General features: G+C 35.1%; 1 protein-coding gene across 10 annotated transcripts in view; it reads right to left on the reverse strand.

Moving 5' to 3' along the window:
• The window catches only part of CCSER2 (coiled-coil serine rich protein 2), a 110,460-nt gene that overhangs the window by 36,934 nt on the left and 54,287 nt on the right, over positions 1–19,239 (reverse strand). For all 10 annotated transcript variants that reach the window (XM_074232563.1, XM_074232565.1, XM_074232564.1 and 7 more), the window contains one exon: positions 11,958–12,153. In XM_074232563.1, coding sequence (XP_074088664.1) covers positions 11,958–12,153 — 196 coding nt within the window. The remainder of the gene's footprint in view (positions 1–11,957; positions 12,154–19,239) is intronic.

Below are 19,239 nucleotides of genomic sequence, written 5' to 3' on the forward strand. Positions count from 1 at the left end.
TAATTTTACATCCTGAGTTCTCCTAAGAAATACTGTAACAGTAGTACACTGAGCTGAAACTAACTTTTTGCAATTTGACAAATAATGTGATAGCCATGCTTTATACATACAGAAGGGTACTGCATTCCAAGCACTACAGTGACAATCACATGGAGGAGGTTTTTAGATTTCCTGGCACTGAATCCATACGTTAAGTTTTCAGCTGTGGAATTCAGAATTGAGTCAATTAGAATTTCACAATCACTGTAGTTGTTTCTTAAAGAGTGGCCCGTGAATTTATTCATGACATTTAAATTTATCAATGAAAGAGGACATCATGAAGTAATCTGAAACCCACACAAAGAATGTGAATATTGTTCCAGTGGTCTTAGAAATATCTGTATGGGCAGACATATGCTCACATGGTTTTTACATCATCTTAGAAGTAAATTAATTAAATTCACTGTCCCAATTTAATCTAATATTTATAGAATATTTTGATTTGTTTACTAAAATTCAAATCTCTATCATTTTGATTTTTAAAACTATGAAGTAGCTAAATTTAACTTTTCTTGAAATTTTAATATCATTATAAAATCTTTTTTCTAAGAAAATGCCTCTCATCTATCTACTCTTTCTAGTGAAAACATCAAAGACTAAATTTTTTAATACATAGGTGCATGAAAATCTTAACAAAATTAAATTACTAATTTAGATAACATATCAAACCATGTGGCAGAACTACTCTAGAACCCTCCAGACCAGGAAATATGCATATTTTATAAACATGATCATGAGTTTCCAGAATCAGTTTTGGAATCCAGTTCTGTTCTGCTCCCAGAATCAGTAAATTTCAATTATTTATTGTGACAATTTAAAAAAAAGGGATATTCTAAGATATTGTCCTCCTTTTCTAATTTCTTCCCTCCAGCTCCCATTCTGGAGGAACAAGCAAAATGTAGCATGAAGAAAATAACAATAATAATAGCATTTACATAACTTCAGGGTTTGCAAAAACTTTACACACATTAACTCATTTGATCCTTACAACAACTCTATGAAGTAGGTGATATTATTATCCCCTCTTTGACTGAAGAGGAAACTGAAGCTGAAGACGGCGTATGCTCTCGCTCTCGCTCTCTCTCTCTCTCTCTCTCTCTCTCTCTCTCTCTCTCTCTCTGTTTGTGTGTGTGTGTGTGTGTGTGTGTGTGAAATTGGCCCAGGGTCACACTGCTAATGAGTGTCTAAGGCAAGGAACCTGACATGTAGCTCAACTCTATCCACTATGCCAATCTCTTTCCTATCTTATCCCAAAACCAAAAAAATCTCTTTGTCCACTGGTTGTATTTGTGTAGGATTCTAGCAGTACCTGCTCTCAAATGATACAAAACTGGAAATAAAACAATTTTGTTCTAGGTAAGAAATCAAAAAGTTGATCAGTGGATCAGATTAGGTACACAAAAAACTGAAGCAAAGAAGCATAAGAAAAGGCACAATTAAAAACATTTCAGCTCTAATTGGGAAAAAAAGCAGGAAATTTGGGGGGGTAAAAGCTTTGCAGCAAGTTTCACTGATAAAGATCTAATTTCTAAGAACTAGAGGAAATTAAGACTACAGGAAATTAGAGAAATAAGAGCCATTCCCCCTGATAATAAATGATCAAATATGAATAAAATCCAAGCTCTTAACAGCCATATGAAGAAAATGTTTTAAATCATCAATAAGAGAGATAAAAATTAAAAATTACTACCTTCTACCTACCAGATTGGCTAAGCTGACAAAAAAACAAAAATTACAAATGTTGGCAAGGGCTGTGGGAAAAGAGATACTTTAATGCATTGTTGATGAAACTGTGAACAAGTCCAAACATAATGGAAAGAAATTTGTAATTATGCACAAAAAGTTATTAAACAAAGCATGGACTTTGACCAAGTGATATCACTATTAGGTCTACATCCCAAAGAGATTAAAAAAAAAAAAAGGAAAGGAATCAATAGGCACAAAAAGATCTGCAACAACTCTCTCTGTAGTAACAAAGAATTGGAAACTAAGAGTGTCTATCAGCCTATGAATGGATGAACAAGTTATGGTATTTGAATGTGAGGAAATAAGATTGCACTCTAAGAAAAGATGAAGGGAGGACACCTGGGTGGTGCAGTGGATAGAGTACTGGCCCTGGAGTACCTGAGTTCAAATCCAGCCTCAAACACTTAATAATTGCCTAGCTGTGTGATCTTGGGAAAGTCACTTAACCACATTGCCTTAAATAAAATTTAAAAAAAAAAAGATGAAGGGGATGGTTTCAGAAAAACCTGGGAAGGCTTGTATAAACTGATACAGACTGAAGTGAATAGAACCAGGAGAATAATTCAGACAATACAAATGATATTGTAAAGATGATCAACTTTGAAAAACTTGGGAACTCTGATCAATACAATGACTAGCCTTTATTCCAAAGGACCCATGAAAAAAACATGCTGATCATCTCCAGATGGAGACCTGATAGACTCAAGAGTTTATATTGAAAATATTATCTTTTCTTTTTTCTTTTGTTTTAGGAGGGGGAAGAAGCTGGATAATATGGAAATTTGTTTTGCATGACTGTGCATATTTGTAATAGGTTTTGTTTTCCTTACTTTTCACTAAGTAGAGAAGGAAGAAGGGTGGGAGAGATTTGAAACTAAAACTAAAATAAAATACAATTTAATAAACAACAAAGAAGAAACTTTTGGGTAGCTTTTTGAGTTTTTTTGCACCTAATATTCAATTTTTTTTTAAGTGAGCTTCAGATCTCTCTCAGATGCATACTTTGATCCTATACCGTTCAATGCGGAGGGATCTGTCTAAAGGCTATAAAAATGAACAAATTCTGCTGAACTCTATTGATAAAGGGAACTTGCCCAGATTGAAAACCCTAAACCAATGAAATATCATAGGTCAGTACTCATCTAGAATCAATCTGAAAATATGCCTGGGGGAGGAAAAGGATCCTAAGTCTCAACAAGGTATAATGCTGTGTTATTAAATGAAAGAATACCAACAGGAAGGCAAAAGACTGGCCCAAGCTCTTTCTCTAAACCAGCTGTGTAACACTGGGCAAATCATTTAAATTCTCTATATCTTAGGTCTAAATTTGAAAAATGGAGATAATGATAGAAATCTATGCAATTCTCAGGGATATTAGGAGCCTAAAATGAATATATTGTACATGAATATACTATAAAAAATATACAACTATACAAACATTAAGAATCTATGAGATATCCACACAGAACAATAGTATCTTTGATGTGTTTTTGAGATGGTGTTTGTTCTCAGAAGACATTAATCTCTTTAGACAGAGACTTTTGTCTAATGTGTTTTGCATCTAATATAAATGTTGGTTATACTTGAATTTTTATGTTTACAATTATGTTGTTTATATTTTATCAGTCATTTGGGGAAAAATCATTTTTTCCTCTTTTCTGAGGAAAATATAATATAATATAAAATTTCCAGATTTTATGCTATAAATGTGGCTTAGAAGCTAGGAAGTAAATATATAAACCCAATTTATAGTTGAGTGGAATTTAAACTGTATTTAACTATGAATTCATTGATGCCTATTTCAATATCACTCAAAAACAGCCTCTCCCCAAAGCAATCAAATAATTATGGGAAGAGGATAAATTAATATAGTATCTAATTCACATAAAACCACAAATATTAGTCCTCCCCAGTAAAAGAATTATCCACACCTGTCAAGTAAAATTAATCCCACAGGATAATGAATAAAACTAGATTTGAATATACTATTATTAACAATATTCAAAATAACTCAATAAGTATTTATTTATCATTATTAGCTTTATGCAGGAACCTATTTTAGGTTCTGGGGTAAAACAATAAAAATAAAAACAAAATACAGTCCTTAAGAAGTTTACATTGTGAAAATGTCTTTAATTATATAAATTTTATTTTTATAATTGCATATTCCAGATATAGTATGCCTTGGGTAGGGGAGATGAAAATGTTCCACAATTTTCAAAAGTGTAGGTTTTGAAAAACAAGTATTTTAATATTAATTTCATTTCTGACAAAATTCTACGATACCATAGTTATCCCCCTACTTGCCCTAGTAACTTTAATATTTCCTAAGATGTTTGTCATTATGAATATTCTGAATGATAATAGTCTTTTAGAAAAATCTCTCTGGCTTAACTAAATAATTAATTCTAATAACAAAATGACCATGTTCCAAGGAACACTGAAAATATAACCATCTCAAAAGTCTTGGAATGTTCAGGTTTCATAAGACAGGAAACTCAACACATTAATTACATGTGTAAATATGAAGTACAAAGTTCATTCAAGACCAGATGGTTATCAACCTGTGACCTACTGGCTAAACGTGGCCCTCAAGGTCACATTCACATGGCATTATTACATTTCATTATTAAACTCACTGGTAATATGGAGGATTACAGTCCTTGACAAATTTTTGTTGGGCGATGCAGCATGCTTCCTTTAACCTTGACTTCAAAATAATAAAATAACACAAACACCACTTAACTATTCTTTGTCACTTTGTTCTAAGTATCTTAGACGCTTTCCTGTTGTTTCAGCAGGATTTCTGGCTTCAATTAATAATTTGCATTGATTGAATTTGCGCTGAGTGAAGATACTACTCAAAATGACTCATTGACCTTTTAAGAGGATTCTCCTGTTAGCAAGGTGATCATTGTCCAAACCTTTGGTGATATCAAGATTTTAGTGAAATGAAAAGTAGTTCCCCCTAATAAAAAGAGCTAATGTCCCTAATCAATCTATGCTGTCAAGGGGAAAATGGTGTTTTCTCAAAAGAATAACATTACAACAACAACAAAAACAACAAAATACATATATAAATATGGATATGTATGTATGTATGTTTGGTATCTATCCATGTTAACCCACTCCACCCTTTTAAAGATTCCCTTATGAAAAACTCTAGTGTGTATAATATAACATTTTTCATATTTTATTAAACTGTTGGAAAATCCATTAACAAATTACCAACTTACCCAATTGGTTCCTGTAAGCTGAAAACACTGGTATCTTCCTACATGTTCCAAGACACTTGAAATAGACATAACTAACATACAGTTTAAAAAGCTACCAAGATTATCAGCATTTGACAGTGCTGAAAAGTCCATTGTTGATAAACATCATCAGTGAGGTCAACAAAGCTATTTTGTCTTTCAGATATTTTTAACTTAGTCACAAAGATATGTCCCCCAAAAGTAGAAGAGTTGGGAAAAATTATTTTGAAAACTTTTTTAAGTTTCTTCTTCATACAGAAGGAAAGGGACAAAGTGTATTTCAAATAGATACCTATAACAGATCTAAAACTATTATAAAAGTGGCAATCATCAAAACTGTCTAGTACTGGATAAGAAACAGAGTAGTGAATCAGTGAATAGATTAGGTACAAAAGAAACAGCAAATGATTATAGTAATCTACTGCTTGATAAATCCAAAGATTCCAGCTTCTAAGATAAAAACTCACTATTTGATGAAAAACTGCTGGGATAACTGGAAAAGTAGTGTGGCAGAAACTAGGTATAGAGTAAAATCTTACACCCTAAAACAAGATAAGGTCAAAACTGATATAGAATGACACCATAAACAAATTAGGAAAACAAGGAATAGTTTATCTGTCAGATCTTTGGAAAGGGGAATAGTTTATGACCAAAGAAGAGATAGAAAACATTATAAAATGCAAAACAAATAATAATTCATTTTTTTCCTCATGTGGCTTTTTTTTTGGTTCTGATTCTTCTTTTACAACATGATTAATAATATGGAAATGGGGCAGCTATGTGGCACAACAGATAAGAATACTGGCCTTGGAGACAGGGGGACAGGAGTTCATATCTAGCCTCAGACACTTCCCAACTTACTAGCTATACGACCTTGGGCAAGTAACTTGAACCTGACTGCCTCACATCCAGGGTCATCTCCAGTTGTCCAATTCCATATCTGGTCACTAGACCCAGATGCTTCTGGAGGAGAAAGTGAGGCTTGTGACTTAGCACAGCACCCCCTCACTCCAATCCAGTTCATGTGCTTGTCACGGCATCATCTCCCTGATGTCATGGTCTTCTTCAAGAATGAAGGACAAACAACAAAAATAATATGGGAAATATAATTATTCAAGTTAATCTATATTAGATTGCTTTCTGTCAGGGGAGGAAAGGGAAGAAGGGAGAAAAAATGAGAAACTCAAAAGCTTATCAAAAAATGACTGTTGAAACTACCTTTGCATGTAGCTGGAAAAATAAATAAATGTTTTAAAATAAAGGGGGGAAAAAAGAGGAAAAAATCTCCAAAGAGAAATGAATAAACTTTCAACAAAGACTTTCAAAAAACGACAATGGGAAGGATAGGAAGGCTAGAAAGAAAGGAAAAAGAGACTGATAAAATTATTTCTACAGAACTTTAGAAAGCACAATGCCTTGGCTCAATATGGGCAAGATCACTTTAAAGGTAAGCTTATGTTATTCTTCAACATCTACAGCAATAGATGAGAAAACAGAGAAAGCTACAAAGATCCTACAGATAAATCTATTTATATTACTCAATAATTACATATGCATTTATGATTTATGTTCTGATTTTAACAAAAGGGAGATAGAGTTTAGAAGGATAATGATCTATGTTCTGATTTTAACACAAGGGAAATAGAGTTTAGAAGGATAATGAAAAAAAAATTGAAAATATGTTTTTTGATTAAGAAATGAAAGAGGGTAAAGGTTCTATCAATTATATGCACACAGAAATATCGCAGCTATAAATTATGAATACTTTCTTTGATAATTGTCAAAAAATGATCAAAACTGACCATTACAAAAAATTAAATTATCCTGAGATAGAAAAACAACTATTTACAATGATTTCACTGTATGTAACAGACCCAAAGATCAAAACAGCACTAAGCTGTAAAGCACATATAAGGAGGAAAAGAAGAGGTCACACAATGGTAACTCCCACTAGAGCTAGTCAAAGTGACCAAGAAAAGATGCCCCCATGAAATCTCACTTAAGCAACATAAAGCAAATGCCATAAGAAGGGGCCAAAAATAGACCACAAATTCCCCTCAACCAGAACTGGTATCCTTATCAAAGGGAGATGGCTTAACTATCACAAGATCATTGACCAAAAATTTAAAGTTCTTTCCCAGTCTTGGGGAGGAGATTATTGGAAGATAAGGAACAGTATCACATCTCATAAAACTGAGGGAAGTAGGAGAGAGAAAAACAAGTTATTGAAAGCCTGGTGTGACCTTTCATGAAGAATCCATAAAGGCAGGATTGAATACCACAAAAAAAAAAAAAAAACTGGAATCTGTCAATAATTCCTCTAACAAATTATATCTTCTATGAATATTACTGAAACTCCATCTTGATGTCTGATGTATACATGACAATTTAGAAAGGAAACTAAAAAAGACAAAAATGAGATGAACAGTTGTACCATTCAAAATACAGAGGTTAAAGATGTGGTCAGCACCACAATTTTCAAAACTTTGAGGGATTAATTCTAGATATGTTGGAAAGGAAAGTGTGCTACTGAGAAAGGTTGACCTATAAAAGCCTACTGTTAAATCTCTTCTTGAAAATAAGGTGGGCACAAACAGATTTTCATCAATAGTTTTCTAAAGGAGAAACCATTCCTAGTCACACAATTGCATGAAAAGTACAAAAACTACAAATCTCACCATGTTCATGATTTTTTTTAAAAGAGGAAATTTGTCATCAAATAAATTTTAAAAAAAAATAACTCCACTCATATGAGAGTTGAGAGATAACTGATGTATAATTCAAACTGATACTTTTGTAAAGACAAAAGAACACAAGGGGTCAAGCATCCTAGAGGTGGTATCTGCTCTAAGTAAGAAGTACACTCTGCAACTCCCAGAATACACATAAAATGAATACACATTTGTTTTAAGCATTTTAATTAATGTACACTTAAGAGGGCTTTGTGTTTTAAAGCATTGATTTTGTGGAGTAGGAAATAAATTGTGTATGTACCCCCCTCCCCCTCCCCAATTATCTACTTTGTACACTGAGTACCTTTTCAAGAAGTAATCCCTTTTCAGGAGATTTTAGACACAAGCCATAACTAAACAGGCATAAAGGTTTACCCCAGTTTTACTCTTGAATGAGGACATAAGCCAGACAAGTGAAAAAAAAAAACCTGCTGCCCTCTCTTAGGGTTTTTCCTAGTCCATCATCAAAATGAAACTGGGACCCCTCTGAGCCCAGGGCAGGACCCCTTTCTCTGGGAGGAAAGTAATACAATATTGGAGGAAACACCAACATTGTTAAGATCACCTATCATTGTGGTATAGAGGTTAAAGGTAATTTTACTTAAGCCAGTGAATTTTTCTAAACTCCAAGAATGCACAAATTCACCCAGAATAATGTTAAAGAGTTTTCTCAATGGTTTCTCCTAAAACTGTACAATTTAAACTCCATTAAAAATAACAGCTTTATCCTCAAGGGCAGTAAATTATCTCTGTACATCCCTTCTTATATTGTACTGTATGCTGTTTGCTTTAATAAAGATGGATAATCAAATGGTTTGATCTGACCCCCAGGAAAAAGCCTATTTGGTCATGACTACCAGCAAAACCTAGAAAAGAACTGTTTCCCTGAAAAGAGGCTGACCTAACTTTCTCTCATGGTAGAATCTTGGGAAATTTAAGGATAAAAATCAGTTGAAAGTAGTCTGTTTACCTACTACAAGAGAATAGAATCTTTTGCTCTTTCATTCCCCTCTCTGCTTCATCTTCACCTTCTGCCTTGCCCCATTTATTTCACTTTGATCTCTCATTTTCCTTTTTTATGACTACCAAGACTTCATCTTCCTTATTCCCATGATTAGTCAAATTATGGAATGGAAATATATGTGTAAATATGCTTTAGTCATTGAACCTCCAGCCCACAAAATCTGCCCCTCTCCCAGAAAAAAAAAAAAAATAAAACAGCCAGAGAAAGTTTAAAAGACATATCAGAACTAATAATCTAAGAGGGGAAATGAGGGCTTGGGTAGATTCCAAACTCAGGTAGGAGGAAAAAATAAAGAGGACTGAAAACTATGTCCAAAGTAGCCAAAACAAGGAAAGCCCAGACCTATGAAAATCCAAATGACAGAAGGAGAAGGGAAAAGCATTTCTCAAGCACCTCTTAGGTGCCAGGCTCTATGGAAAGAGCTTTGTAAGGACTTTCTCATTCACTGCTCACAATGATCCTGGGAGGCAGGAGTTGTTATCCCCATTTTGCAGTCAGGAGACTGAAGTAAAGAGAGGAGAAGTGACCAGCACAGAATCACCCAGTTTGTTCTGAGTTCACATTTGAATTCTGATCTAGACCAGAAAGTAAGGGCTTAGTCTAGTCTTAGTCTCAAATGTTGTTTTTGGGGGGTTTTATTTTTTAGGTTTTTGCAAGGCAAATGGGGTTAAGTGGCTTGCCCAAGGCTACACAGCTAGGTAATTATTAAGTGTCTGAGACCAGATTTGAACCCAGGTACTACTGACTCCAAGGCCGGTGCTTTATCCACTACGCCACCTAGCCGCCCCCAGTCTCAAATGTTAAAGTTTATTAATGCCATTCCTAAAATGTGACCCAGAATTGAAAATATTCTCCAGAAGTAAGAAGTTGGGCCAGAGCAGAGTTTATCAGGACACTGACCTCACATACTCTATATACACCAGAATCAATTTCTCTGCTGTCATATTTTTTCTTTTTCCCTTCCCAATATCTAGCTCCCAATGAGACATTACTAGTTACTTTGTACTACTGAGGAGGAAGAGTGAAAGAAGAGAGGAAAGGAGAGGGAGGAGTAGGGGAAGTTGTAGAAGTTGGATGAGGAGAAGAAGGAAGAGGAGATGGACAGTATACAAGAAGGAGACAGACTTTGATCTGAAAGAGTCCAAGAAAGCCCATTTGTGGTAGGCAGAGGAGGGGATGGCCCTGGTGCAGGGTTCTATGGCCAGTATGTATCAGACAGAAGGGGGAGGTGGGCTCTCGCTCTCTCGCTCTCTCTCTCTCTCTCTCTCTCTCTCTCTCTCTCTCTCTCTCTCTCTCTCACTTCTCTGCAGTGGGGAAGAGGATACAAATGTATGAAGTGTGAAAGTAGGGACTATAGTCAGAAATGTGAAGCAGATAAACCTCAACCTAGATAGTCTACACTCACTGAAATAAATGTTTACTACATTATCAAAATGAAAAGTCTGTGGTACTAGATAAAACGAACAACAATGCTTCCATGTAATGACTGTACAAGCAAAGCACTATTGTACCTCTTCAGAGAAACTCAGGGGGAGATTGGTTCAAAGCTTTAGCCCTGGTCCCTGCCAACTATAAATCTATGATGCCATAGTCCACAGAGGTATGGTACTCTTCTGCTCAAAAATCTTTAAATACGGCTTCTGCAATTATCATGCATGGCTATTATAGTTATTAGGTTACTTATCACATCTTCCCACTATAAACTATAAACACCATAAATATGGAGATCATATATTAGCTGCTCTCTGGTCATTCCTAAGCACCCAGAAAAATATTATTTTGTGACAAAAGAGATATTTAAATGTAAACTGAAGTAAACTGAATTAAAGTCTATCATGAAGTGGCAAATAAGCATTTTAAATAGCTTGAAAGCCCAGAGTTTATATAATCATCATTATCCTAATCCCTGATTCTCTTCTCTCCACTCTCTCCCTCCACCAGTTTTTCCCTTGCCCTACCTTAGAGAATAAGAAGTCTCTTCCTTTGTGAAAGGGACCCTCCCTCTTTTTGCCTGAGTTTCCTCATCTGTAAAATGGAGATAATAATAGGTCCTACCTCCCCAGGATAGTTATAAGGATCAAATGAGATATTTTGAAAGTTTTCTATAAATTCTGGCAATAATGATGATGGCCCCCATCAGCTGAACTGCTTCACTTGCCACTGTCCCCTTCCACAGATCAGATATTTACTTAAAATGCATTCTTAATCCCTAGGATTAGTGTTAACTCAATTCCCAGGAGTAATTATTGGAGATCCAGAAGAGAAAGTTCTCATCACCAACATCCATGGCACTATCAGATAGTTCAACATGAGAAACTGATAGGATTTTATCAGTGAGAATGTCATTAAAGAAGCTGCCTGACCATCCAGTTTTGTGTCTGAACCCCAAAGAGCAGGGGGACCCTCCCATCTGCCTCGCAGCTGAAGCCCTGCCTGAGGGTTGTCCACCCTCTTAGAATTTAAGTCCTGGACAACAGGGTCGATTTACTTTTTCTATTTGCATTCCCAACACTTAGGCCAGTGCAAGTGCTTAATAAATGTTTCATTCAATCATACAACTAGCAGAATCCTCCCCTTGATTCCCAGTTCTGATCTAAGTCATATCCCCATCTTTCCCACCCAAGAGCCAAACAGCATCTGCCAGACTGGAAATTGAGGGAACAGGATAGCCCACTTGGCAGAGATTCAAGAAAGGTACCTCTCTATTAGATTATAGTCCATGCAATCTGCTGCCCGGAGCCTGCCAAGAAACCATTTTTCCTGTTGGATGAACTTTTCACTTTCTATTAAGGAGTGGAAGGGTTCTCTGAGGAGAAGTAGGAGACACAAAAGCACCATCCAGATAAACGTTACCATTTAAGTTTGGGATTTGGCTATAATATATTAATGACATTACTCAAAAATGATATGCATTAAAGACCACATTATGTAGTATCTTCATGATACTTCATGTTTTTGTCACACATATTCTATAACTAAAAATTTCTCAAGACTCTTCATCTCACATTTATTTTAAAAAAATCTGATACTATAGGCATTATTCTTACAAGAAATCCAAACACATACTTGTGAAGCAACAAGACAAAGGAAGCACACTCATTACCCATGAGCACTAGGTCTGCCTTCCTAGCCTAGAATTCCAAGCATTTCACACACACTGACCTGATGCAGCAGTCGTTTCAGCTTAAGCAACTGAGTTTTCACAGCAGTGCAGTCCTGGACCATGTGCCGCAGAGTCATTTCATCCAGCATCACAGTGTGTTCAGGTACATCTACCAACATCCGAGGACCCTGGTAAAGGCTGCTTCCCCTGTAGCTTTCAAAATGACTCAGAGGGGATTCCCTATAGGGAGATCCTCTGGAAAAAAAAAAATTTGTCAGCATGAAAATCTGTGCTGAGTAGCTTACCAGGGATACCAAATAATTTCTAATTATATACTTTTAATTTTTGAACTCTTCTCTGACACACTAAATTTTACTGGGAGTTGAAAGGACAATAATGGGTCAAATTTGAAGAGTGAGACTGAGGCACAAATGATCACAATAGTTTAAGAAAACAAATGTTAGACTCTCTATAGTCAACTCTCTACAAAGAGCTTCACCCCAAGGTTTTCCTTCCCAAGAAGGTTGCTTCCCTCCATTCCCACACCCACACACTCATAAATATTGGTCATGATAAACCTGGTTACAGAAGTGTTGCTTTGAGCCTTTCAAGATTGACTTCTCCTCCCCTTGATAGTCTATTTCTCCATCTCACTCCAGGACTTTCTACCTTCTTGCATTTGATTTCAAAGCTCCAACTAAAAGGTTTTTTCTTTTTTCCCAATTCTGCTAATCTAATTCTTAATATCCTTCAAATTTAAACACAAATGTTATCTCCTTCATTAAAAAACTTAATTTTCTCATTTCTCTCCAGCTACGAGCAGTCATTTTTTCCTGCAAAGAATCTGATACTTTTCATTACATATTTACTTTATACACAAATTAGAAGAGTAATATTTTTATGACTATATCTTAGCTTTTCCACTAAAAGGTAAACCACATGAGGACAGAGCTTTGCATTTTGTTCTTTGGGTCCTGAGAGTAAATAACACAGTTTTTTTTTTTGCCTACACAAAATACTTGGTAAATACTTGCAAAATGAAGTCACTAATGCCCAAAGCTGTAAAGAAGCTAATTAAACTGAGGGAAGTCACTGGTGACCTTGACAACAAGTCATTTTCCTACAGTTGGGGTGAGTATCCAAATGATAGGAAATAAAGGAAAGACCAGGTGGTAAGACAGTAAAGGCAGCAGGCAGAGACAATTCATTCGGTAATCTTGGCAGCTAAAAGAAGTAGGATGATAGGTTACAGGGGCAAGAGAAAGAGACAGTCTGAATGTCGTTGAAGGTCAGAGAAAACCCACACAAGCTGCCATAGAGGGGGCAGTAAAAAGAGAGCAAACAAAGTTCCCAAGGAGGAAGGAGACAAAGGTGAAAGGATCAGTTGTTGAAGGGAAGGGGGCCTTACTGAAGGCATGTTTCTGTATTGATTTGTAGAAGCAAATGTTGGGGGAGAAGAGTTCTGTTGACAATTTTTTATTTATGTATTTTATGTTGATATGATAAATCTTTCTAATACAGAGCAGGTCTTATAAACCTGATAGAAACCCCACTTGAGTGTGAGGAATAATTTTCTTAATGTATTTCTGTATTTTATTGATTAATACTATTCTGAAGTTTTTAATTTTATTTTTTACTGCTACCTTTGCTGGGTTAATATCAAATGTGCTTCCTAAAAATAAGAATAAAGGAATTTTTTCCTTTCCGATAAAGAACATATACCTTAAGCCAAAATCAAACATATTGAGAAATATTCTCACCAAAATGAGAAACAGAGCAAAAATGCCTATATTCCCACCATTTTTTATTTGACATAGTATTGAAAATTACAGAAATGCTGTAAAAAAAGGGAAAAGATAGTAGAGGCACTGGCACTGAAAATTAAGAAGTCAAATCACAAACTACTACTAATAAAGATCAAGAAAAAAGAATTTTAGAAATTATTTTACAGAAACAAAAAGCATCAAATATTTGGTAAATACTATTAAGACCAGCTGTTTCTAATGAAACCTAGCCAAAATTACAAACAATCTGCCTTGGAAGAACTCTAATTATAAAGATCCGGGGTGGTTAGGTGGCACAGTGGATAAAGCACCGCACCGGCCCTGGAGTCAGGAGTACCTGGATTCAAATCCAGTCTCAGACACTTGATAATTACCTAGCTGTGTGACCTTGGGCAAGCCACTTAACCCCATTTGCCTTGCAAAAACCTTAAAAAAAAAAGAATTATAAAGATCTAAATAAGAAGACCCTAAGTAACTGGAGCGACACCACTATTTGTAGATTGGTCAGGTTAACATAATAAAAATTACCATAGCCCCTAAATTATTTTATTTTTAATACAATTCCAATCAAAATACTAAGGGGTTTCTTTATAAAACTAGACAGAATGAAATCTGTATGGAAATCAAGTGTACAAGAATATTGAGAAGTCACACTGAAATGGAAAACTATTGGGGGGTACAGGGTTGCACTCTAACAATTTTAAAAATTACAAAGCCATTGTCATCAAAACTTTATAATATCAAGGAGAGGGAGAGGAGAGAGCAAAGATATAGAATGATTACATCACTAAAAGTATATGAAAGACTGGGAAAAGGATCCATTATTTAACAAACATTTTGGGGAAAACTGTCAGTTTAGTAGGGAAAAAACTGAACCCATAGCTCACCTAGAGGTATCATTGTCAGTCTGGGGTAAAAGTGGCCAGGTATGAAGTATGAACTGAACCAGATTTAAAATGTAATTGGGAAATATTTAAGGAAAAAATGTTTAATTTGAGGTTTTCTACATCAATATGCAGCTTGCAGGAATCCATTTCCATTTGAGTTTGATATCACTAATTTACACTATATACCCTAGTGGATTCCTTGTGGAAAGACAACTTTAAAAAAATCTAAAAGAAATGTATATTTTTCTAAATTGTGGAGCGAAATTAATTTATTTTATATAATATATTTTATAAATGGAAGATTATTATTTATTTGTGTTTGAATTTTACAATTTTTCCCCTAATCTTGATTCCCACAGAAGGTAGTCTGATAGTCTTTATTTACAATGTTAAATGGAAAGATTATTGATGATATTAGATTATATTAGAAACAGTGTCCACAAAAAATATAATTAAAAGAAAGTAGGAAAATATGGCAAATGGCAGAAAAAATAACATTTAAAACTTATACAGAACTATAAAAAAGTCACAGTGATAACTGTGAGTTCATGTATCAAAAGATATGAACAATTTCCAAAAGAATAAATATGAATGATAACCAATTGAAAATATGCTTAACCTAATTAATGAAGGAGATGAAAATTAAGACAATTCTGAAGTAACCAACTCACATTCATCATATTGGTAAAGATAATCAAAATCAATGAATTTTCAATGCTGAAAAGGTTGTGAAATAATAGGTACACTCATTTTTGGCTGGTGGAATTTCAAACACTGAATATTTTCAGAGAACAATATGTTAGTATAAAAATAAAAGTTACAAAGATAATCACATAATTTGATCCAGTGGCTTGATTATTAGAACCCCCCCCCCCCCAAGATATATCATCAAAAAATCCAAAAAACCCTATTTATTCAAAGATTTTCACAACAGCTTTTTATGTAATTGCAATGGCTGGAAATAAGGTTATATGGAAGAAGCAAAGAAGCAATCATTTTAAAACTTGTGGTGGAATGGAATAGCACAAAGCAATTAAGACTAACACTTATGAGAAATATGAAATAATGCAGAATGAAAGAAGCAGAATTAGAATAACAGAGGGCTGAAAAACTACAACCACAGAAGGAAAACTGATTAAGAATGAATAGGACAAGAATCCAGAGAAGGACTTAAAGAGCTACTTAAAAATTTATTTTACTTTACTGACATTAATTGATTTAAATGTAAAAATTAGTAGTAAGCTTAGTTTTTTGAATATTTTCAGTGAAGAAAGGGAATATTATAAAATAAGAAAAGGAAACGCAGTCAAGATGTGGACTCGTTTTGATGGTCTTCATTTGTCCAAGAAAACATGAAGCAATCTACAGAGCAAATGGAGGGACTGGAGGTTGAGGAGGGGGGACGAAAGGTGTTAGAAGTGAAATTGGGCATAAAAGTAAGGCTAGAGACTTGAGAAAAGTTGAGCAGACTTGGAATAGTCAATCAATCCAAGTCATCTAATCACAGAACTATAGCTACAATTTAGAGCTAGAACTGGAAAGGACTTTAAATATTACCAAGTTCACCCCTCACTTTACATAGAAGAAAACTGAGAGCAGTTAAGTATCTTGACCAAAATTCCACAAAAGTGGGTTCAAATTGCATTCCTTTATCTCAAATCTAATTTTTTTATTTAATAATTGTTTATAATATATTGTGCTAGGCACTAGAGGAGATAAAATATAATTAAATAATTAAGACATGATCCTCCTGTTTATAATTTGTAGAAAGATATAATGTACTCACAGTTGATCAAATTTCCTGATTTTCCAAGTCTAGGGAACTCCTGATAAGGAAACTCTATCTACCACTATATATACAACAGCACTTCTCCTCTGAGCCTGCTGCCTGGGGATCACTGAGGCAGGACTTGTTCAGGGTCACAAAGTCCACATAAATCCAAGGTCAAATTGGAGTCAAGATCTTGGGGACACAGTTCTACCTATGACACCTTCAGCTCTACTTGGTTCCAACTCAGTGGAACCTCATGCCTTTTCCCATGATTAGCTGAGCACCTGAAATCTCAGGACCATGCTTACTTAATGGCAATGTTTTGGATGAATATTTATAAAAATATAAACTTCCCATATTAAAAGAAGAGGAAATCAAATACTCAAATAATCCCATCTCAGAAAAAGAAACTGAACAAGCCAACACCCCAAGAAAAAATCTCCAGGGCCAAATGGATTCATAAGTAAATTCTATCAAACATTCAAGGAACAACAAGCTCCAATTCAATATAAACTATTTGGAAAAATGGGTGAAAGAGTTCTGTCAAATTCCTTTTATGACACCAAGATAATGCTGATACCTAAACCAGGTACAGTAAAAACAGAGAATGAAAATTATAGATCATTTTCCCTAATAAAAATGGATACAAAACTTTGAAATAAAATATTAGCAAAGCTATCACTAGGATAATACAATATGATCAAGTAGAATTTATACCAGGAATACAGGATTGGTTCAATATTAGGGGAAACTATCAACATGATTGAGCATATCAATATTACTACTACTACTACCACTAGTCCTTCATATGGAAAATGAGCATACCAATCAATCAAATGATTGGAGGTGTGAGTTGTACAATTATGTTTATTATAGTGAGGGGTCTGCTGTGCAAGGTGTCCTTCTCACTTGCTTTTACTGGAATCGTTCCAATCCAGAACCTGATTGATAGGAAACAGGACCACTGGAGATGGTCTGGCTACTACATAAGTCTCTTGGCCTTAAATGGTTTCGATTACTTCTGTATCAGTAAGGAAACCAGGGTACAAGGCCCAGCAAATACTAGTCTGCACTATATGATGATAATATATGACAACCTGTACATACAAACCTGTCTCTTGATGGGCTAATCATCAGTATGATCTTTGCAGACCAAAGCTTACTAGCTTCAAATTTTCTGAGATGTATTAAGTCTTTTTTTCCTAATGTTTTTTCTTCTGCTTGGATTTGATCTTCTTTTAACAACATGATTAATATGGATCTATGTTTAGCATGGTTATACATGTAGAGCCTATATTAGGCTGCTTTCTGTCAGAGGGAGAGGGAGGAAAGGAAAGGAGGGAGAAAAATGTAAAACTCAGAACCCTGCCAAAAAATGACAGGTGAAAACCACTGTTGCAAGTAGTTGGAAAAATAAATCAACAAATATTTAAATAAAGATTAAAAAAATAATTAGAAAAAGAAAAAAAGCAGTGCTTTGTTGTTACTTTTCCAGCAGCTATGTTACATTATACCCACTATTTTACCAAATTTAAAGCTGTCTATGTGCTCTATCCCTTAACCTCTTTGCATCTGACACACTTGTATCCATGTTGGGTTCGTGCCAGTGATGAGATGACTAATGTTATGGAGAGAGGCTGCTCTGGCTGTGACTTGTATGACTTGAACCCTCCCTATATTTGAAGAGGATGCACATAACAAGTATCTCCTGTACTAAATTGTCACAAGAAACTACAAACTGCATGCCTACATAATCATGGAGACCAGCACTTTCAGGCAGAGAAAATGTGTTCATTTATCTCCCCAAAACTTAAAAGGATTTCCAGTATGTCCCATCATTATGGACTGTGCCTTCAGTAACTCCCTAGCCTTTCTTTTAAACTGGAGCAACCTGTGATTTCAGTGTAGCTATATCTTGGAGAGGAATTCCATCTAGAGACCTCAGGGCAAGTATCTGGGAGCAGTTAGGGGGCACTGCCTTGGTTAATAGGCCATCATGTTTTAGAGGCAAGATGTGAGGCCAGGTCATACTGAGACTGGCTGCAAGGCCAGTTCTCTTTTCACTTATGCCATGGATTCATTTAGTCTAGGCTATATTCTAAGGTCCCTTGCAATTATAATTCTAGGAAAAACCTGTGCCACTCAGTTGAATGTGCAGGGCAGAAAGGTTCTAGAATTCATTCTCACAAAACTCCACAGACATCTAACAATTTCTAATTGAGACATATCAAAAGGAGTTTGATCTTATAAACTAAAGAGAAAGGTGATTTGAACTATTTCACAAAGTATTGAGTTCTCTTGATGAGAACAGGTTAGAAAAGATTTTGCCCATTACACAATACATTTTACTTCATATAGTCTAATTTCCAGCTATCCATTGAAAAATTCCAACTCAGTCGGACACAAAATGAACTAGAACAATCACTTCATAGTAGTGCTATGAACTATCCAAGGTCCAAAATAACTCTGTTCTCAGAGATACCCAGCCTCAGACTATCCTGTGTGACTCTGGGCAAGTCACTTAACCTCTCTCTTTTCACGTTCCTTACCTGTAAATTGAAAATGAGAATAGCCCCTCCCTCCCAGGTTCCTGTGAGGATCACATGATCATTGTAAAACACAGGGACTGGCACTTACTGAGTGTTCTGTAATATTAATTATTATTACTTATTATTATTATTATTATTTTCATTAACAGCCAGCTAGTGGGCTGCAGGGATATGAGGATTTTGACCACAGTATCTCTCTTGTGTTTTAAAGGGCTACAATCAGGATCCAGCACTGAGAGAATCAGAGATCCATGAATTTATCTTTTAAGTAAGAAATACCATAAACATTAACAAATGAAAAATTAGATCAATCCAGAACCTGTTTTGAGTCTTTCCTAAAGTCTACATTT

This window comes from Macrotis lagotis, chromosome 4 (assembly GCF_037893015.1).
Source record: "Macrotis lagotis isolate mMagLag1 chromosome 4, bilby.v1.9.chrom.fasta, whole genome shotgun sequence".
NCBI lineage: Eukaryota > Metazoa > Chordata > Mammalia > Peramelemorphia > Peramelidae > Macrotis > Macrotis lagotis.